A 23,090-nucleotide genomic window follows, 5' to 3' on the forward strand; every position below is an offset into this window, starting at 1 on the left:
CTCTCAAGTTTTATCAAAAGTTTGGAGTGAGATGATCTGTTAGGGGAGGAGCCACTCAAATATTGCAGCAGCGGCCCCTTGACCCCACCCAATTCTCTCAAGTTTTTGCTAGCAATACAATTAAACCTATTATTCATAATTGACCAGCATAAATAGAAATTATAACAAATTGGTAAATCTGATAAAAGACAGACAAATTCATCCAAATAAAATAAATTGTTTTATATATTTAAAATATACAAATGTATCAAAAATAATGTGTGTGTGTATGTGTGTGTGTGTGTGTGTGTGTGTGTGTGTGTGTGTGTGTACACATTTCAGCTTATGAATGGTGTTTTGTGTTTGTTGCACATTTTGATGCCTTGATGACAGGGGTAGGGGGCTCCCACTTAAAGCACTGTGGCTAAAGGCCAGCTATTTTCACCGTCATGACGGATGATAGCGTTCCGTCCAGAGCCAAACTGTTCCTAGTTTTGGTTTTCTTCAAACCCACCTTGGAGAACACGCTCTCCGCATCTGCATTCAAGAACTAAATAACTAAAACTAAAAAAAATTAACCAAGGAGGCTTAATTACTCGCTTAAATTTTTTTTTTGGCATTCATTAAATTGATTAAGTAAATGTCAAAGGGTGTAGAATAACTCCCTTACCCTATTCTTCATCCATCCATCCATCCATCCATCCATCTTCTATACCGCTTATCCTTTTCAGGGTCACGGGGAACCTAGAGCCTATCCCAGGGAGCATGGGGCACAAGGCAGGGTACACCCTGGACAGGGTGTACCCCAATCCATCGCAGGGCATACTCACATACACATTCACACACCCATTCATACACTACGGACACTTTAGACAAGCCGATCAGCCTACCATGCATGTCTTTGGACTGGGGGAGGAAACCGCACCCTATTCTTCATATAAAATAATAATTTAACATGAATTTGGCTATATTCCCCAACATCAGCTCCGTGATCTTTGATCACAGGCAAGTGTGACCAAATCTTTGGCCACTCCGTGTGTGCATGCGCATCCATGTTGCCTGGTAACGAACGTGCTTGATCACGTAATTTACCTGGAAACAACAAATTCTAATGTCTGATTGGCTGTATAACTAGATACAGCTATGAAAACTTGCAGAAAACTTCCCTCCATATACTTGTGCCTCGTCCATTAATTATATATAGCGGGACTAGTTATCCCGTCTTTCTCAGTGAGAAAAATACAAGGTGTGGTGTGTGAAGTGGTTGAAATGCGTGTGTCTCACGGTGAACGTGTGAGACTTGAGAGCCCTGTATCAGTCATGATTATGTAAGCCATGACAGTGATGCTGCACAATAGCAAATATCACATTCTGACAATATGGAGAAGAGTTAGAAGAGCTGAGTGAAGAAGCCAGTGAGAATAATCTTCATGATTTAGAAAAACTTGGCATCTCTTCTGTTAAAGCTGCAAACAGTTCTACACACCAGAGAGTTCTGTGCAAGAAGTTATAGAACAGCTTTGTCAAATTAATAAGCTATCACAGCCACTTATGCATAATAGAGTCAGGGTCGTGCTAAAAAATATGCTGATATGGATGAAACAGTTGTGAGAGAGGTTACAAGTGCTGTGTCAGAAAGTAACACAGTGACTTTTTGTGCCAAAGATGGACCCTTAGGAACTGCTAAAAGGAGAGCAGCCTATGTACACAGAGAGTTTCCACTGGTAAACCCCACAGGAAAAAGGGCAAAAAACAGTTGCGTATGTCCCCATTCTTCCCATGCTCCAGAGGTTGCTTAACAAAACTGATGTGTTAAACAGTTATGTCAGAAAAAGCCCATGCGCTACATGCGCTACAGGAATACCAATCATATGTAGATGGGCAGTACTTTAATGAAAACCCTCTTCTTACAAGGGATGAGTTCACAATTGAGCTTGACCTTTACACTGATGACTTTGAAATCGGCAAACCTCTAGGAACATCAAAGCTGAAACATAAAATGTGTGTCGTAAACTGGGTCATTGCCAACATACCTGCAAAATATAGGTCAACCCTCAACTCAGTCCAGCTTGCTCTACTATGCAATACCTCCACAGTCAAAAAGTGTGGTTGTGCAAACGTTCTGCAACCTCTTATCTATGATCTAAAGTCATTAGGAAAAATGGTGTCTACCTGGAGAAACTAGGTACCACTGTGAGAGGCACAGTCTTTTTTGTTGCTGCTGATAATCTAGGTGCCCACTCCCTTGCAAGATATTCCTGGAGAGCTTCTCTGTTGAAAAGTTCTGCAGATTCTGTTTGGCAAGCAGTGGTGACGTTCAGCAACAAGAGGTATGTTCTGGTTTCTTTCAACTCAGAGACAAAGACTCCCATGATAGGCAGGTGCAGGAGGTGAGAGAGAATCAAGGATTGAGTCAGGACTTATGGCGTGAAAGGAGCCTGTCCATTAACGTAGAATCTTGATCACTTTCATGTGGTCACTGGTTACCCTCCTGACATCATGCATGATGTCTTAGAAGGCATAGTTCCAACCGAGTTGTCCCTGTGTCTTACAGACCCTATCAGCAGGGTTTATGATATGTACTACATTAAGAGGTAATTAAAAGGTTTACCATATGGCAGCAATAAAATAAGTATATTTTATATATTTATGGATCAAAATAAAAATTTGAAAAGTAACCATTTTCCATCTCAATTTTATGTGATGGGGTTGAGTTCTTACACTTCACAGTACCCTTCCTGACTATAAAATAAATCCCTATCAGCAGGGTTTATGATATTTACTACATTAAGAAGTACATTTCACATATTTCGTGAAATTCAAGACTGGAATCACCGAGTGCTAATGTTTAGGTCGGGGTGATATGATTACAATCTTATTTCACGGTAACGATACGTTTACTCAGGTCGGTCTATCAGTAGTGTTCAAGTAAGAAATACTACAGAAATTGAATGAAGCAATTAAATGTGAAATAAAATAGACTTCACTGTATGACATATACAGTGATTCTAGGTGTACATGTGTTCCTAATAAAGTGGACAGTGAATGCATATAGCCTATGTTTTAAACTTTATTGACAACATAAAGTCATAGGCCAACATTGTTCAGTGCGTTTCCTTGCGGTGGTGGAAATAATATTGATTATTATTATACCAAAAATAATGGAACAGCTTTTTAAACGTTTATCCCTACAGTGTAATTTGGGGAACAATGGGAATAACACCCCCCCCCCCCCCCCCCCCCCCATCCCTCCCCGCCCCCCATCCTGCTGTAGCGGCTCTCTTCCTCCTCCTCCTCCTCTCTGACGTCATGGCCGCGTCACATCATCTCGGGTAAACGGACTTCCTCACTTAACAGAGGTACGCTTTTTGTTTTTTTCGTTGCTAGACTTTTTAACGGCATCACCGCCATATTATCCTGTTATTCTTTTTTTTAATAATCCAAACCAGCTTTAAGTCGGTGGTTGTTCTTTGAAAAATAGATAAGACGTTTTTTTGTTCAAGGCTAGGCTAATTCATTCACCATTAGTTAGCGTTGTTTAAAACCTTTGCCAGGTTATTTATATATAAATATATATAACCTTAGTATATGTAACAGTAGCTGGTATTGTATGAATACATCTATGAAAGGTCGTAGTATGATTTTTAGTTTGTTTTTAAGACGCCATACCCTCTGAAAATTGTTAAGCAGTCTTTTGGCTAGCTCTTTAACGAATGTTAGGTTAAAACAAGTAAATGTACCCAATGGTAAAGGCTAGTTTTTAAATCTCAAAATTCAAGGGATGCAATTAACAGCAGGAAATAAATACGGTTAAATTCGTTTATTATAGGTTAACCAGTGTATAGTTTCATTTGAACTGTTGATAGCTAAACTAACTATAGTGCTTTACAATGTAACAGTTTAATTGGGTGTCTAAGGCGAAGAATCGTGTCGGGGAAGTGAAATGATGTACATTGGGTTAGAGTTCACTCGCCTCTTAATCCAAAGGCATATTTTAGAGCTTTGTGTGTACTTTGGTTTATCACAGTGGGTTTAGTGCGTCAATGTTTACACTGTAGAACACTGGAATAAAGTTGGTTGGACATTCGATATTCACAGATATGCGGGAATTCAGGGACCGTCTCTAAAGTGACATACAACAAACTTTTGTGTATGAGCCCATTCTGTAGTCTTATTTTACATATGATTAAATAGCTTATTTTAACAAGTATCAAAAATCTAAAAGGTATGCGTCATACCAGACACCGAGATGAACACTTTTCAGTTGGTTATATGACTGTAGGTCATTCCCTTCAAATGCTATTGAAGTTTGAAACGTGTATAACAATGTCGTATGTAACTTTAGAGACAGTTACATACGACAACCAAAAGACCAACTTTATTCCAGTTTACAGAACCGAGTATTCCAATTTCTCTTCCTCGTTTGCCAACAACATGGACCACGCGTTTCCCCTCCCCCGCGGACACGGACAGGACGTGCTGGTTCGGTTCGGTTCGGTTCAGTCACTCAACACGCACAGGAACCGCTGTTGTTGTGCAGGTTCTGTTTTTCTGAAGCGTCGTCAGAATACAGTATGGTAAGGAGAGTGGCCGACGACCCAAAATAATGTGAACTGATGGTTGAAAGCAACCTTTATATTGATTAGTACAGGGGTTCCCAAACTTTTCCAGGGCAAGGCCCCCCAAGTGGCATTAACATTTGACCGAGGCCCCCCTTTAGCAAGATGTCTTTAAAACACATTAAAAATACAGACTTCTGAATATATCCCCCTTTTTTAAATGAATAATTGCATCTTACATCTTTACATTACATTACATTAGGAATTGATTGTGAGTGTGTGTGGTTGTCTGAGAGTGATAATTTATTTTTCACACCAAATTGTTGAGGCCCCCCAGGCGCCCCCTGGCAGCCCCCACTTTGAAAAACACTGGATTAATAAACGCTTCCTACTTCCTTGTTAGTGCAGCTGTTACTATAGTGATGGCTCTTGTTCTGACTCGATATCTTTTGCAGCTTGAGTATTTTTTCCCCACTGTACCTGAGCATCTTAGTGCATTTCATTATGTTTGATTACACATATATTTAGATATGTATATAATATATGTTTCACAAAGCTTTTCTTTTTACTCTGCAGCCATTTTACAGCAGTGTCTACCACCCATTTTTTATCAGAACCCAACAAAGCTTGTGCCACAGCAGGCAATCCCATCTTTGACAAACTCTCCTGAGTGCAAGCCATCCTCAGGGCACCAGAGCAGACCCGCCGGCTTGGCCATGTCAGGAGCCTTCATTACTGCACCATTCAAGTTTCGTACCCGCCGTGAGAGTGTGGATTGGCGTCAGATTAATGCAATTGATGTGGACCGGGTGGCCTGTGAGCTGGACTTTCAGCTGCTCCAGGAGCACATTGCGGAGGTGACATTCTGCAGCTTAGAAGGAGAGCGGTGCCTGAACTGTCAGAGCCTAGTGGACCCGGCGCTGCTCAAGCTATTCCGCCTAGCCCAACTCACAATTGAATACTTGCTGCACTCACAGGACTACCTGGCTCTCAGCCTGCAGGCTGCTGAGGAGCAGCTTCAGACTAATGCCAAAGAGAAGCAGAATCTCCAGGCGCAGCTGCAGAAGCAGAGCCAGGATTCCAAGTCCTTAAAAGAAGAGCTAAAGCATCGGAAGAAGATTATTGCCTCTCAGCAAGCCATGATAAGTGCAGGCCTGGCTAATTACCATAAGGTTGGTGCAAACTGGTGCTGGGATGTGAGACTTCATTAATCATGTTCAAAATTAATGATCATTGTTGTCCCCCATTTATAGTTTGTTGTTGTTCTGTTGAGTGTGAGGAAAGTGAAGGGTCAGTCCATTTTTGTGGGTTGAAGTGTGGGGTGCATTGGGACTGGGATCCTGTGGTACCTTTGCTTTCATTACTGCATGCTACTAAACTCTGGTTTAAATTACAAATATTTTTTATGTTTTGGGGAATGTAAATAGAAAGTTTGTTAGGAAATATCATGGGCAGGTACTACTACTATTACTACTACTACTACTACTACTTCTACTACTACTACTACTACTAGTAATAATAATAATAATTGATCAGAATTATGATAAACTTGTGACAGTGTTCATGCAAGCAAATATTGTCAGGTGGTGACAGTGACATCAATCCACAAGCCGCAAGAGCAATAACCAATACAAAAGGCACTCCTTCAGATCAGGGGTTTGCCACTGCAATTTGCAGTGTGGCCACATTTGCTCTTTCTGCTTGTCTACATTTTTACTTAACAATGAACCATAAGTACTGAGTGGGAGTGGTTGCTAGGTGCTGGGAAGGCTTGGATAACCGCTGTGTTTAAGTGCCACCGCTCTATGTAGCTCAAGAGACAGTTCAACACAAGACTCATTCTTAGGGTGTTTTCACACCTGGCTCGTTTGGAGCTCTTGTTTCAGAACCTGGTGTGTTTTCTTCCTTGGTTCAGTTCATTAAGCCACTTTTCCACTGCACGGTATGGTTCGAATCGGATCGTTTTACATTTCTGAGCTTGCTTTTCCACTGCAGTTTTGTGCCGCCTCAACGTTGGTGCCATCTTCCACTCGCCTTCACGCAGGAATAACGTTGTATTATCGAAGCCCTGTACAAGTACACGATCAGGCCGTATTCCAAACGCCTTTCCTGTTCACTGAACACGGACCCTATTAAGGATATAAAATAACGGCGTTGTACAACCTACATAATGCTCAATATGACTAAGTTAGATTCAGCTGCGACAGGAGTGACTGATCAATACCTGTTTGTAAACAAGCAAGATTTAAAAATCTAAGACGGAAACCTTTTGTTGAAAGTTTATCTGTAGTTATATAAATTATACATAATTTTCAATTAATACAATTCTATCATGCGCAAAGTATGTATTAAATGACCCAATTATTCAGGCACAATACAGAACCACTTGTTAAGGAGAATCCTTACTCCCTCAGTGCATGGCTCACATTTAGTATTGGCTCAGACCACTTGGAACCTTGACCGAGGTGGTATTAAAAACGTTCCATGTATAATCCACAGTGGAAAGCCCCCAAAAAGCGAGCCGAGTCGAGCCGTACCGTGCAGTGGAAAATTGCCATTAGACCAGAGGTTCTTAACCTTGTTGTGTGTGTGACCTACTTTTAAGAATGACAGTGTTTTGTGACGTGAACGTGGTCTCAGCCCAATTGCAAGCCAGATCTGGAGCGGTTCGCTTGTGGCAAGAAAGCAATCCGTCCCAATGGACCAATGAACCAACCTGTATAGCAATGCATGATTGGAATTGTGTTATGTAAAAAGTGCGTTTGTTTTGCGAATGACTCACAACATGAATTGCAGTTTAACTTAGACTAAAGATGAGGTAAAATGCCTCATTGAAATTTGGTCTGACCAACATATTTCTGAACATCTTTCAAAAATGCATAAAAACACTGAGTTTTACAAGGTGTTTAACAAGCATCTCGAGGAGGTGGGATTTAATCATTCCCTGGAACATATAAATTAGATCAAATATAATAACTACTAGGGCTGGGTAAAAAATATCGATTCTCCGATTTTAATCAATCTTCAATTTAACGAAACGATATCTATTTGGGAAATCCCCGAATCGATTCTTAATGCGTGTGCTTTACTTGAGAGGATGTGAATATTATCTGTAGTTCACCTCTCGTCCTGAACATGTCGCCATCGTTTCATTTCTTAAACATGTTTCAAGTTGTTAATGAACTTCACTGTTGCACATTTACAACGTTTTTATTTATTTTTACAGTAATGTTCCGTGTGCAGTTTGTGCTTACCTTGTATGCACATATTTACGATTTCCTGTTACAACGTTTGTTACTCAAAGTAAAAGTAAAAAGTAATTAAACATACTCGTGTGGGCTCTATTGTTAATGTAAACGTGTATTTCAGTAATATAGCTAAGTAGGAGGGTTTTCAGTTACCAGCATTTATATTAAAACATGGATTCCATGTCTGCAAAACTAACATTTTAAATGAAATATTGATAACTATTCGATATTGAATCGAAATCAATCGAATCCAAACCATATAAATAAGAATCGAATCGAATCACCAAATTGGTCACAATACCCAACCCTGATAACAAGGCTAAAAAGAAAGGCAGAACAAGTTCGCAGAGCTGCTGTCTATGCATTTTGATGTATGAACGCAGAATGTAAACAGGAGCACCAATGAGAGGACGGTTTACTCACATGTGACTTGCATAAACACATTTTGGGATGCTTTGAAATGTTGCCTTGTGAAAGTGAACTGAGCCCAGGAGAAAATGCAACATTGTAACAGTTTAAGTCCCTTTCAGAGCACAGCACAGACCTACAGGTCTGAAAATGCCCTAAATCTGATCTTTCAAATGCTGACACTTTTAACTAGCATCCAGTGAACGAGGAAATAGGGGTGGACAATGCATTCTCCTGCTTATGCAGTACTTAATTACTGAATGTTTGTCATGAGTGATGGCTTTATGAACCTGTGCTGTGACCCCATCACCTGCTCAGAGACATTGTTTTTGCTGCTTTGCACTACCATTTTTCCAAACCTATACAAGTACTAAAACCTTGACTAACAGCTGACACAGATAGTCACCTGATTTAAGTAGTAAGCTTTAAAATGAGTGATAATTTCTCTTAAGATGGCTAAAAATTGCCATACTCTCCTACCATAAACAATATGTAGCCAACAACATAAAACACAAAACCACAGTTTTTTAAAAAAAAAAAGTCAAATAAACTCTTACAAACAAAAGAGAAAAACCTCAAATATCACAGTGCACGTGTTTGCAAAAGTACAGAATTAAAAATAAAATAACTTATTATTGTAAAATAGTGCTGAATTACTAGCTACTTGCTGTTGTGTTCCATTATGCTACAAGTAATTGCGATATTTCATGCTAGTTTGTTATAGAAACTGATTGAATTTCCAGCCCCTATTTTTTCCTTCAATATCAGCATTATCAACATCAGCATCGACCTGATGCTAATTCTGGGTATCATCTCTACTTTGCTTGTTAGCTCGGACAATATAAAACATTACCTGTGATTTATTACCTGTGATGCTTTTGACAATGTTTCAATATTCTTGACTTCCAGTGCCAACATTGTGATAAGGCCTTCATGAGCACTGCATTCCTGCAAAGTCACGTGCAACGTAGGCATCCTGTGGAGCATGACACTAGTGAGTTTCAGTGGCATATTTCAAACTTTACAGCATGTTCTAAGGGTGGCAAGTATGGGAAAATACACCTATTGGTCACTTTAACAGGAACAAATGTACACATTCATTTGTAAAAAAATAAAAATAAAAATAATAATAATAATCTTTGTGACTTGAACCATGGCATGGTTGTTGGTGCCAGATCAGCTGGTATGAGAATTTCAGAAACTGCTGATCTCCTGCGATTTTTCTCAGAGTTTACACAGAATGGTGTGAAAACAAAAAACATTGAGTGAGTGACAGATTAGTTTGACCTGCCAGGAAGGATATTGTAACTCATATGATCACTATTTACAACTTTGGTGAGCAAAAAAAAAAACCATCTCAGCATGCACAAAACATTGATACCTTGAGGTGGATTCACAATAACAGCAGAAGACCACATTGGGTTCCACTCCTGTCAGCCAAGAACAGGAATCTGAGGCTATCATGGGCACAGGCTCACCCAAACAAAAGTAGTTATCATGACAGGCCTTCTGTAAGCACAATAAATGTTTGTTCATGACAGCACAATCAGAAAAATACAGAACAAGTATGGCTTTCATGGAAGGGTAACTAGGAAAAAGCCCCTTCTCTCCAAGAAGAATATGGCAGCATGACTTAGGTTTGCAAAATTGCATTTGAACAAACCACAAAAGTTCTGAAACTATTCTTTGGACTGATGAGACCAAAGTAGAGATGTTTGGTCATCATACACAGCACTATGTTTGGCAAAACCCAAGCACAATGTATCATCACAAACATCTCATACCAACTACCAGGCATGGTGGTGGATGGGTGATGATTTGGGCCACATGACCTGGGGTTACTTGCAGTCATTGGGACAATGATGTATTCAACTTTATGCCAGAATATTCTTGAGACAATCCTGTGAGGCCATCTGTCCAGCAGTTTAAGCTGGGCCAAAAATGGGTCCTGCAACAGGACAGTGATCCCAAGGACAATGATTTTGAGAGAGCTGTGGAAAAATGAATGCTGTGATACGCTTTCAATGCTTCTCCGGTCTAAACACACTCCATCAACAAAGTAATTATACACATCAGTGTAAGTCACTTCAGGCATAAGTTTTAAGTCTGTAGAAAAAAAAACTTTTTTTTTCAAATTATTTAAACGATAGATTATTGTTCATTTCTGTATATATCTTTGTTGTTTGCTTGTCGGGAGATGGATGTTTTGGCAGCTTTACATTTAAAAATGGCACAGCCTGAAATGTTTTAGGAATGTACATGCGCAGTACCTTTTTATTTTTAAATTTTATGTTTATTTATTTATTTTAAAAATTCTGTTTTCTTCGTGAATGTCCTATATTGCTATACAGTGACTGTGATGTGCAATATAATGAAACAAGCTGGTTAAACCTGTAGTGCAACCTGTAATGCTTTATAGTTGCCCTACTTTATTTTGACCAAAATTCAGAGTACGCCACAAGATCTACCTTTTTTGTGGCAGCTTGTGAAAGGAACAGTGGCACATTCCTTCCTTTCATAGTGCTAGGTCATCTCCCTAGAAAAAGAATAACCATTGAGCCTCCCATTCTAGGGTTACAGCATTCTGTTGTGTAATGGGCACTTATAGTGCATCCGGAAAGTATTCACATCGCTTCACTTCTCCCACATTTTGTTGTTACAGCCTTATTCCAAAATGGATTAAATTAATTATTTTCCTCAAAATTCTACAAACAATACCCCATAATGACAACATGAAAGAAGTTTGTTTGAAATCTTTGCACATTTATTTAAAATAAATAACAAAAAAAGCACATGTACATAAGTATTCACAGCCTTTGCTCAATACTTTGATGAAGCACCTTTGGCACCAATTACAGCCTCAAGTCTTTTTGAGAATGATGCTACAAGCTTGGCACACCTATTTTTGGGCAGTTTCTCCCATTATTCTTTGCAGGACCTCTCAAGCTCCATCAGGTTGGATGGGGAGCGTCAGTGCACAGCCATTTTCAGATCTCTCCAGAGATGTTCAATCGGGTTCAAGTCTGGGCTCTGGCTGGGCCACTCAAGGACATTCACAGAGTTGTTCTGTAGACACTCCTTTGTTATCTTCTCTGTGTGCTTAGGGTTGTTGTCCTGTTGGAAGATGAACCTTCACCCCAGTCAGAGGTCCAGAGTGCTCTGGAGCAGATTTTCCTCAAGGAAGTCTCTGTACATTGCTGCATTCATCTTTTCCTCGATCCTGACTAGTCTCCCAGTTCCTGCCGCTGAAAAACATCCCCACAGCATGATGCTGCCACCACCATGCTTCACTGTAGGGATGGTATTGGCCAGGTTATGACTGGTGCCTGGTTTCCTCCAGACATGAGGCTTACCATTCAGGGCAAAGAGTTCAATCTTTGTTCAATCTTTGGTTTGAGAGTCCTTCAGGTGCCTTTTGGCAAACTCCAGGCGGGCGGTCACATGCCTTTTACTGAGGAGTGGCTTCTGTCTGGCCACTCTACCATTCAGGCCTGATTTATGAAGTTCTGCAGAGATGGTTGTTCTTCTGGAAGGTTCTCCTCTCTCCACAGAGACACGCTGGAGCTCTGTCAGAGTGACCATTGGGTTTTTGGTCACCTTCCTGTCTTAAGGCCCTTCTCCCCCGGTCGCTCAGTTTGGCCAGGCGGCCAGCTCTAGGAAGAGTCCTGCTGGTTCCAGACTTCTTCCATTTACGGATGATGGCGGCCACTGTGCTCATTGGGACCTTCAATGCTGCAGAAATGTTTCTGTACCCTTCCCCAGATCTGTGCCTCAATACAATCCGGTCTCGGAGGTCTACAGACAATTCCTTGGACTTCATGGCTTGGTTTGTGCTCTGACATGCATTGTTAACTGTGGGATCTTATATAGACAGGTGTGTGCACAGGTGGACTCCAATCAAGTTGTAGAAACATCTCAAGGATGATCAGTGGAAACAGGATGCACCTGAGCTCAATTTTAAGTGTCATGGCAAAGGCTGGGAATACTTAAGTTGACAACTTAACGTTGTCATTATGGGGTATTGTTTGTAGAATTTTGAGGAAAATAATGAATTTAATCCATTTTGGAATAAGGCTGTAACATAACAAAATGTGGAAAAAGTGAAGTGCTGTGAATACTTTCTGGATGCACTGTAGATCAGAGTTTCCCTGCACTTTCATACACTTTGATCTGTACAGATGGATCAAAATTTGGAGATCATGTCTCAGCCGCTTTTGTGGTCATCCATCAGAAAAGTGGAATACAGATTCCCAGCCATAATTCCGTTTTTACTGCAGAAGCCAATGATATTATTTTGGTACTGGATCATATTAAAACTTCTCAAAAACTGAATTTCCTAATAATAGCAGACTCAGTCGTGTTTTCAAACTCTGGCATCCCATAAAAATGAACACCAAGCTTTTGTATAAATCCTAAATGGACTTCGGTCTTAGGAGACACAGAATTTTAAAATGATTTTTTTTGTTGGATACTGGGGCATTGTGGAATTTCAGGGCCTAGGCAAGCAGATGCTCCTGCTATGGAAGCCTCATCTTCAGAACTCAAAAAATGCCTAATTCCACCTTCAGACCTCAGAGCCATTATAAATACTTATGTCTTCAAAAAATGGCAAACTAATTGGCATCAATGCAATACAGATAAACTTATGAAATCAACCCTGTTGTAGACAGAAAATGTCATTTCTACTTGGATAATCGCTGGGGCCAGATCATCTACACCTGTTGCTGAATAAGCCACTCCAGACTCTTTTGTTTCTGTTAACGGGTAAAGAGCCTCCTTTATGCCCCTTATGCCAAAGTCCAGTATGAAGCATATTTTAATGGACTATGATGGTTTCAACTCCTCTAGGACTTAATTGAAAAATAAATAAATAAATAAATGTATTCGGCTGATTCAAATTAAAAGATTTTTAATGAAATGAAGCCAGATTTAGTTTTAGATTTAATTTTTTGTTTTGTTTTATTGAAGATAAACTTAAAAAAAAAAAAAAAAAAAACTTTTGTAAATTCTTTATAATTGACTATATTTTAACCTGTTTCCCACCATGAAAATAGCCATAGTAGCTGGCATGATGTTCAATTACAAACAAACAAACAAAAAATATTTTGACCAAAAGTAATTGCTTTTTTGGCCCAATGCCATGATTGATTTATCAAAACTCACAGAATGCTTCTTTATTGGTCAAAATAAGTGGTCACATAAAACACAATTTGCGATTACAGTTCCGTTGTGCTGCTCTACTTTGATACGCAAGTACACTTTTACGATATTTAGAATGGCAGAGATAAACGTAGCAGTACTATTGTTTAACATCACAAAAATTTAATTAAACAAGAAAGTAATAGAATATGAAATGTTGGGTACAAAAATATATTTTAACAACCTATCATCTGGTATTCATTATGATTTAACACTGAATTTGGTCATTGGTAGAAAAGTAACAATGATACTTGTAATGTTTAGTTTATAGTGGTTATATAAGTTCAACAATTTGTCACATCACCCATCCCTAATAGGCATTGACTGCATTCAAAATGTTTTTGCTATTTCTCTGTCTTAGAACTGATCACTGATAATCAGAAGGATCTTCAGACAATGAAGTTACAAGAAGAGATTATCAGGCTGCAGGATCAGCTAACCTTGGCTAAATCTGAAATGGAGACACTGCAAAAAGATTACAATACCAAACAGGTCAGACCATAGCCTGATTTGTATATTCTCTGGTTTACTCCCTAATGTCATCATATCTTTCCAAAGACCAGTCTTACTGATTGACTACACATTTTTGATACGTGTACATGGTAGGTTGTCAGGACATAGGGTTGTTATGGTGTGTCTGTGTATGATCAGGTGGTTAACTTATCGTTGACTTTTTCAAACGATCAACTATATAATTTTGGTGGGGGGGTTTCCCCTTTGTAGTCAATCTCTCTTTCATCTTATAATGATTGTGATAAATGCCATCATGGGACTCAGGAAATGTATGGCAACAAAATATATACAGAATTGTGAAAAGGTTTGTCTGAATGTCTTTAGCCAAGGTGTATGTTAAATTTCGGCCTCAACTGTAATAATCTATAGCATAAATAATGCTATCTAGCTACAGCAGTCTGCCTACTATGAGCTAGCAAGTGGATGACAGTGCAAATATTTCTGGTTGTGCCATGCTTGTACGTCTAGGAGTGTATCTTTGCTTGATGTATTGTTATAATAACTTGTATGAAGACATGCATGAATGACATTGGAGATCCATCTATTGCTTAAATTGTCATCTAAACAATATTGGTTCCTTGTAATTCAGGAGAACGATCTAACTCGGAAACAGGCGGACTTTATGAAACAGCTGGAAGTCTGGAAGGAAAATGAGCATGTGCGCATGAACAGCAAAATAGATGAGGTTAAGCAGGCCTGCCAAAGAGAAATGGACTCCATGCACCAGAAAAACAGAAACCTAGAGAAAGTGAGTTCTTATATTTATGTAAAATGACAGTTAATTTACAACCCTGATTCTGAAAAAGTTGGGACAGTATGGAAAATGCAAAAAAAACAAACAAAAATTCTATTCATCCTGTATTAAACACATTATTTGATGTTTTATATGAACGTCAACTAGAGAATCCAGTATTTCCATTTTGAATATTGGATTCTCTAGTTGATTGGAAAATTGAAATAATGTTTTAAATGATATATTTTTTTTTCATGATTGATTGAATCTTTGTCTACTGAATGACAACAGTAAAATAAATAATTGTATAAAATGTTATTAGAACATGTCCAAGTCATATAGAAAGGATTTCCTTTTTAGGCCACCAAAAATGAATACTCTCAAATTATCAGAAATAATGTTAATATTTAATTTCCTTTTGTCCACTAGCAAGTATTGAAGTTGCAGCAATGTACAAAGATGAAGGAGAACATGCAGCCTGTGCAGGGTCAGGCAAGTTCTGTGCAGAACAGTGAAGACGAACAAAAGCAGGAGGTTGCTCAACTCCGACAGAAGCTCCACAGTCAGGTCAGCTTCATGAAGGTCACTGAGTAGAATTGGAAATTAATCATTTGTTTACTACTTGATTCTATTTTTCATCCAAGCCCATGTACACGAAACGCCATCTCCCAGAATGTGCCATGGAGGTGGAGTTCATCCGCATTAGTTAACTAGCTAGCTAGTTCCATCTGCTATTTAACTAGACTTAACCTTTAATTTCAGCTGTCATTCACAAATCCAGTCGTGTAACATCTGCAGAGCATTAACACTAAAACATCACTATGTCCCAGTAATTTTTTTAATTCCTTGTTTAGCTTAGCTCACTTTGTTCGCCTTGGTACCAGAGTTGGCTAACCTAAGTTTCCTATGATATTACATCCTATGATAGGTACAGATAACATGCTTACAACTAGCTTTGTTAGCACATTTTGTTAGCTAACAAAGTTACCAGTTTTCAAGTACCCGATGTGGTAAGCACATAGTCTTATCCTAGGGTAGCCTGGCTTCATTAGCATACTTGTAGGTCCTTTAGTGTCACACAAGCTTTGTTTTATACTCACAGTCTAATTTGTTGCTCATCAAGAATGGCATGCTAATTGTTTCTAGGTAGAACCACCACATAATACAATATTCATACTGAAGTGTGCTGACTAGAACCTCTCATGAGTATTTCAACCTGTCGCTTTCTTGCAGATGCCCGTACATTTGTCATAATTTGACATTTTGTGAAAGTGCTACTTCCCACTGAGCGTTAGAGTGGCGGTTCATTGGTCTAATAAAGTTTATAATAGAGCTGGTTATTACTAGATATGTTATTACTAGAGATGTACCAATGTATCGGCTGTTTTTCCTGCTATCGTCTATCGGCCGATAGTTTAAAAACATCCGATGATCAGGGCTAATTGTATCCTGTCAATCAAAAGAGGGCGGGAAAACGCATCGATTTCATTCTGTGTGTAAAGATGTCTCTTCCATTTCCAGTCAACTGGAAGTGTTATGAATCAACCTGGAAGAGGATGTGTTCACACTGTCAAGAGGACAGTTCAAGTGGCCAAAAAATTTCCGAAGATCACAGCTGGAGAACTGCAGATGTTAGTTGTGTCTTGGGGTCAGAAAGTCTCCAAAACTACAATCTGAAGTCACCGACATCACCACAAGCTGTTTGGAAGGGTTTCAAGAAAAAAAGCCTCTACTCTCATCCAAAAACAAACTCAAGCGTCTTCAGTTTCCCGGACACTACTGGAACTTCAAATGGGATCGGGTTCTGTGGTCAGATGAAACCAACATCGAGCTTTTTGGCAATAAACACCAGAGGTGGTTTTGTTGCACACAGAGAGGTAGCCATGTGGAAAAGTACCTCATGCCCACGGTTAAACATCGTGGTGACTCTTTAATGTTTTGAGGCTGTTTTTTTCTGCCAGAGGACCTGGACGTTTTGTTAGGATACAGTGAGGGAAAAAAGTATTTGATCCCCTGCTGATTTTGTACGTTTGGCCACTGACAAAGAAATGATCAGTCTATAATTTTAATGGTAGATTTATTTGAACAGTGAGAGACAGAATAACAACAAGAAAATCCAGAAAAACGCATGTCAAAAATGTTATAAATTGATTTGCATTTTAATGAGGGAAATAAGTATTTGACCCCTCTGCAAAACATGACTTAGTACTTGGTGGCAAAACCCTTGTTGGCAATCACAGAGGTCAGACGTTTCTTGTAGTTGGCCACCAGGTTTGCACACATCTCCGGAGGGATTTTGTCCCACTCCTCTTTGCAGATCTTCTCCAAGTCATTAAGGTTTCGAGGCTGACGTTTGGCAACTCGAACCTTCAGCTCCCCCCACAGATTTTCTATGGGATTAAGGTCTGGAGACTGGCTAGGCCACTCCAGGACCTTAATGTGCTTCTTCTTGAGCCACTCCTTTGTTTTGGGTCATTGTCATGCTGGAATACCCATCCACGACCCATTTTCAATGCCCTGTCTGAGGGAAGGAGGTTCTCACCCAAGATTTGACGGTACATGGCCCCGTCCATCGTCCCTTTGATGCAGTGAAGTTGTCCTGTGCCCTTAGCAGAAAAACACCCCAAAGCATAATGTTTCCACCTCCATGTTTGACGGTGGGGATGGTGTTCTTGGGGTCATAGGCAGCATTCCTCCTCCTCCAAACACGGCGAGTTGAGTTGATGCCAAAGAGCTCCATTTTGGTCTCATCTGACCACAACACTTTCACCCAGTTGTCCTCTGAATCATTCACATGTTCATTGGCAAACTTCAGACGGGCATGTATATGTGCTTTCTTGAGCAGCGGACCTTGCGCGCGCTGCAGGATTTCAGTCCTTCACGGCGTAGTGTGTTACCAATTGTTTTCTTGGTGACTATGGTCCCAGCTGCCTTGAGATCATTGACAAGATCCTCCCGTGTAGTTCTGGGCTGATTCCTCACTGTTCTCATGATCGTTGCAACTCCACGAGGTGAGATCTTGCATGGAGCCCCAGGACGAGGGAGATCGACAGTTCTTTTGTGTTTCTTCCATTTGCGAATAATCGCACCAACTGTTGTCACCTTCTCACCAAGCTGCTTGGCAATGGTCTTGTAGCCCATTCCAGACTTGTGTAGGTCTACAATCTTGTCCCTGACATCCTTGGAGAGCTCTTTGGTCTTGGCCATGGTGGAGAGTTTGGAATCTGATTGATTGATTGCTTCTGTGGACAGGTGTCTTTTATACAGGTAACAAGCTGAGATTAGGAACACTCCCTTTAAGAGTGTGCTCCTAATCTCAGCTCGTTACCTGTATAAAAGACACCTGGGAGCCAGAAATCTTTCTGATTGAGAGGGGGTCAAATACTTATTTCCCTCATTAAAATGCAAATCAATTTATAACATTTTTGACATGCGTTTTTCTGGATTTTCTTGTTGTTATTCTGTCTCTCACTGTTCAAATAAATCTACCATTAAAATTATAGACTGATCATTTCTTTGTCAGTGGGCAAACGTACAAAATCAGCAGGGGATCAAATACTTTTTTTCCCTCACTGTACATGGCATCATGGACTCTATCAAATGCAGATATTAAATTACAACTCATCAGGGCCCAGGGAGAACACCACCAAGGTGTTGCATGCAATTAAATAGTTCACTGGAAAGGGCTAGTGTGTTGTGATTTATTAGAAGTAGAAAAAAGACTTCATGCTTATTGGTCAAATAAAGATCAAATTAAACTGAATTATAAATGATTACATGACAAACAGGAAAGGAAATACATACAGTAGTGGTCGAAGGTTTGTGAATCCTTTAGAATTTTCTATATTTCTGGGTGTGTGTGTGTATATATGTGTATATATATATATATATATATATATATATATATATATATATATATATATATATACACACACACACACACACATTCATATATATTATATATATTCTAGGGAATTTAGCCGTACCTTGGTCGGTCAGAATGTCCTTTGGGATCCCCACACAACTGAACAGGTGTACCAGTTTTCTGGCGATGTTGCGGGATGTGGCTTTGCGTAGTGGCACCGCCTCGGGGTACCAGGTGGCATCGTCCATGATGATGAGTATGTGCTCGTGACCCCGGGCGGACTTGGGGAGCGGCCCTACGAGGTCCATGCTGATCCTTTCGAAGGGGACGCTGATTATGGGAAGTGGGATCAGGGGCGCCGGTGGGGGCTTCCGGGGGGTGGTATGCTGACACTGAGGGCACCGTTGACAAAAGGCCCGGACCTCTGCGTCCATCCCCGGCCAGGTGAAACGGTTCTTCAGTTTTTCCCCAGGTGGCCCCCGAGCGGATGGGTATGGGCCAGGTACAACAGGGTTTGGGTTCGGGTCTTGGGGACTACCAGCAGGTCCATGTTTTCCCCTCTGCGCTTGGTTCAGTGGTATAGCAGGCCTCCCCTGACTAAAAAGTAGGAGGTGGGTAGCCTGAGTTCTGGGTTTTGGTTGACCCTGTCAATCTGCCGCACCTGGGCCCAGCAATGCTTCAGGCGGTCATCCTCTTTCTGCTCCCGGCCGAAGTTCCCTTGCCGGCTCACCTGTTGAAATACAGAGGAGAGTGGGTTAGGGGGTGTGTGTGACTTACCTTCAGCCGGGGCGTTCTTCTTGCCCTTCGCTGGGCTGGTTTCGGTGGGTCTGGAGTGTGGGGGCCCCCTCTGGCAGGCTCGGAGTCCTGACCCTCCTTCGGCATCCCCCGGTTTCAGCGGCCGAGGATGCGCAGCCAGGCTTCCATGCCTGCATCCTCCACCAGTGTAGGGAATTTAGCCAGCGGTGGGCGGAGCACATACACATAGGAGGCCGTTTTAGTGTTGTTCGTGGAGGGATCTTTTTTTAAGACTGACGGTGAGGGAATGCGGATGCGTGCATGTTTGTGTTGAAGTGCGATCGGGCGGTGAGGGTCTCATCCGTCTGCGGTTACAGCCAGGGGGCGGAGCCTTCACTCACGTCGGATTCGTCTGAAAACCAGAAAAACACACAACAGCGATTAGTGGACAGGCACGTGTCGCAAAAAAATCACCTAACACATGCCAGATACTTGCGCAAATGCTCGGAGATCCTTCTTTTCCCCTTGCGGGTGGAATATTGCCCTTTTATATTCTGCCCTCGCCCGCTGGATGGTGGAATTCTTCCGCGCGGTGCACCATTCATGAGCCGTAGGTGTGTCGGCGGCCCCGCCCTGCCACCACGTGTTCTCTGGCTGTCCAAAACATTGGTGGCTCTGAAGCGGAGCTGTCTCTTCAGCGCCACCGCGGCAGTCACGGGAGGAGTGATCTTTGTTTCCTGTGCACCGGCCGCCACTATATATATATATATATATATATATATATATATATATATATATATATTTACACACACACACACACACACACACACACACACACACACACACACAGTGCATCCGGAAAGTATTCACAGCGCTTCACTTTTTCCACATTTTGTTGTTACAGCCTTATTCCAAAATGGATTAAATTCATTATTTTCCTCAAAATTCTACAAACAATACCCCATAATGACAACGTGAAAGAAGTTTGTTTGAAATCTTTGCAAATTTGTTAAAAATAAAAAACTAAAAAAGCACATGTATATAAGTATTCACAGCCTTTCCCATGACACTCAAAATTGAGCTCAGGTGCATCCTGTTTCCACTGATCATCCTTCAGATGTTTCTACAACTTGATTGGAGTCCACTTGTGGTAAATTCAGTTGATTAGACATCATTTGGAAAGGGACACACCTGTCTATATAAGGTCCCACAGTTAACAATGCATGTCAGAGCACAAACCAAGCCATGAAGTCCAAGGAACTGTCTGTAGACCTCCGAGACCGGATTGTATGGAGGCACAGATCTGGGGAAGGGTACAGAAACATTTCTGCAGCATTGAAGGTCCCAATGAGCACAGTGGCCTCCATCATCCGTAAATGGAAGAAGTCTGGAACCAGCAGGACTCTTCCTAGAGCTGGCCGCCCAGCCAAACTGAGCGATCGGGGGAGAAGGGCCTTAGTCAGGGGGGTGACCAAAAACCCGATGGTCAGCGTGTCTCTGTGGAGAGAGGAGAACCTTTTAGAAGAACAACCATCTCTGCAGCACTTCACCAATCAGGCCTGAATGGTAGAGTGGCCAGACAGAAGCCACTCCTCAGTAAAAGGCACATGACCGCCCGCCTGGAGTTTGCCAAAAGGCACCTGAAGGACTCTCAGACCAAAGATTGAACAAAGATTGAACTCTTTGGCCTGAATGGCAAGCATCATGTCTGGAGGAAACCAGGCACCAGTCATCACCTGGCCAATACCATCCCTACAGTGAAGCATGGTGGAGGCAGCATCATGCTGTGGGGATGTTTTTCAGCGGCAGGAACTGGGAGACTAGTCATGATCGAGGAAAAGATGAATGCAGCAATGTACAGAGACTTCCTTGAAGAAAACCTGCTCCAGAGCGCTCTGGACCTCAGACTGGGGCGAAGGTTCATCTTCCAACAGGACAACGACCCTAAGCACACAGACAAGATAACGAAGGAGTGGATACAGGACAACTCTGTGAATATCCTTGAGTGGCCCAGCCAGAGCCCAGACTTGAACCCGATTGAACATCTCTGGAGAGATCTGAAAATGGCTGTGCACCGACGCTCCCCATCCAACCTGATGGAGCTTGAGAGGTCCTGCAAAGAAGAATGGGAGAAACTGCCCAAAAATAGGTGCGCCAAGCTTGTAGCATCATACTCAAAAAGACTTGAGGCTGTAATTGGTGCCAAAGGTGCTTCAACAAAGTATTGAGCAAAGGCTGAGAATACTTCTGAAACTGTGCTTTTTTGTGTTTTATTTTTAATAAATTTGCAAAGATTTCAAACAAACTTCTTTCATGTTGTCATTATGGGGTATTGTTTGTAGAATTTTGAGGAAAATAATGAATTTAATCCTTTTTGGAATAAGGCTGTACCATACCAAAATGTGGGAGAAGTAAAGCACTGTGAATACTTTCTGGATGCACTGTATAAAATATATATATATAAATATATAAAACATATATATATGTTTTCATGATTGATTGATCTTTGTCTACTGAATGACAACAGTAATATAAATAACTGTATAAAATGTTATTAGAACATGTCCAAGTCATATAGAAAGGATTTCCTTTTTAGGCCACCAAAAACTGAATACTCTCAAATTATCAGAAATAATGTTAATATTTAATTTCCATTTGTCCACTAGCAAGTATTGAAGTTGCAGCAGTGTAGAAAGATGAAGGAGAACATGCAGTCTGTGCAGGGTCAGGCAAGTTCTGTGCAGAACAGTGAAGACGAACAAAAGCAGGAGGTTGCTCAACTCCGACAGAAGGTCCACAGTCAGGTCAGCTTCATGAAGGTCACTGAGTAGAATTGGAAATTAATCATTTGTTTACTACTTGATTCTATTTTTCATCCAAGCTTAGCTAGTGTTCCATCTGCTATTTAACTAGACTTAACCTTTAATTTCAGCTGCCATTCACAAATCCATTCCTGTAACATCTGCAGCGCATTAACACTAAAACATCACTAAAACACTAAAAAACATGAATCACTGTGCCCGGGAACCATCTTCAGTCCTCTTGACTCAGTCTTGCCACTGCATCATGGCGGTCACCGGGAAGTGAGCGTGAAGCCGATGCTGCGCAAGTCTTCCTCACTATAATCCAATTCACGCGCAAGTCGAGTCCCAGTTTGTGTTCTCCATAATGGAGGCAGCAATGGAAACTTCGGTCTTCGTCAAAACCGACGGACGAACTCCTATGTTTGTGTGTGTGTTTCCATATATATATATATCTCCCTGTTAAATATGTCTATTTCACAGATTGTCTCTCATTGAAATAAAGTGTTTATTTCTCACAGGAAATTAGGTGGACAACAAAAATGCAAAAAATAAAGGAAGAATATGAGAGTGAGAAAAATCGGGTAGGTTCGAGAGCTATCTTACTATTTTAGTTTGAATATGGTCTACTGTGTAGTGTCTGTCTTTTTAAAATTTGTTTTCACTTTGCTTATGGCTTAGCGCCAAACAGCACTGGCACAGGCACACTCCACTGTCTTCAAGGAGAAGAAAATGATAGAGAGGCAGATGAAGGAACTGGAACTCAGGCTGGAAGAGCAGCAACAGCTCATCACATCCCAAAACATGCAGGTGTGTACAGTAGCGCATTTCAGGAAATCACATTATTCTGAGTATTTGTGGTGTTTTCAGTAGGACAGTGAAAGAAGTCATTTTATTTTGTACTAGATTCCAAATGCTTCCATATTCCTGATACTTGTTCAAGTGTAGCACTTTTAGTTTCATTTGGTTGTTTTCCCTGTCCTTACATAGTACAGAAGCTAATGAATCTGTGGCCAGGACAAGACATTTACGTATACGTACTATTTGTTG

At 40.8% G+C, this 23,090-nt stretch overlaps 1 protein-coding gene across 1 annotated transcript in view; it reads left to right on the top strand.

Annotated features, from left to right (window-relative positions):
• The first annotated feature begins 934 nt into the window (after window positions 1-934).
• dzip1 (DAZ interacting zinc finger protein 1) overlaps window positions 935-23,090 on the top strand; it is a 51,548-nt gene continuing 29,392 nt past the window's right edge. The window contains exons 1-11 of the mRNA XM_053684061.1: window positions 935-984; window positions 2,213-2,369; window positions 3,254-3,338; window positions 5,115-5,710; window positions 9,104-9,188; window positions 13,755-13,885; window positions 14,496-14,654; window positions 15,069-15,206; window positions 21,906-22,043; window positions 22,562-22,624; window positions 22,722-22,850. Of these exons, the coding sequence (XP_053540036.1) occupies window positions 935-984; window positions 2,213-2,369; window positions 3,254-3,338; window positions 5,115-5,710; window positions 9,104-9,188; window positions 13,755-13,885; window positions 14,496-14,654; window positions 15,069-15,206; window positions 21,906-22,043; window positions 22,562-22,624; window positions 22,722-22,850 (1,731 nt within the window). The remainder of the gene's footprint in view (window positions 985-2,212; window positions 2,370-3,253; window positions 3,339-5,114; window positions 5,711-9,103; window positions 9,189-13,754; window positions 13,886-14,495; window positions 14,655-15,068; window positions 15,207-21,905; window positions 22,044-22,561; window positions 22,625-22,721; window positions 22,851-23,090) is intronic.

This window comes from Ictalurus punctatus, chromosome 12, assembly GCF_001660625.3.
Source record: "Ictalurus punctatus breed USDA103 chromosome 12, Coco_2.0, whole genome shotgun sequence".
NCBI classification, from domain to species: domain Eukaryota; kingdom Metazoa; phylum Chordata; class Actinopteri; order Siluriformes; family Ictaluridae; genus Ictalurus; species Ictalurus punctatus.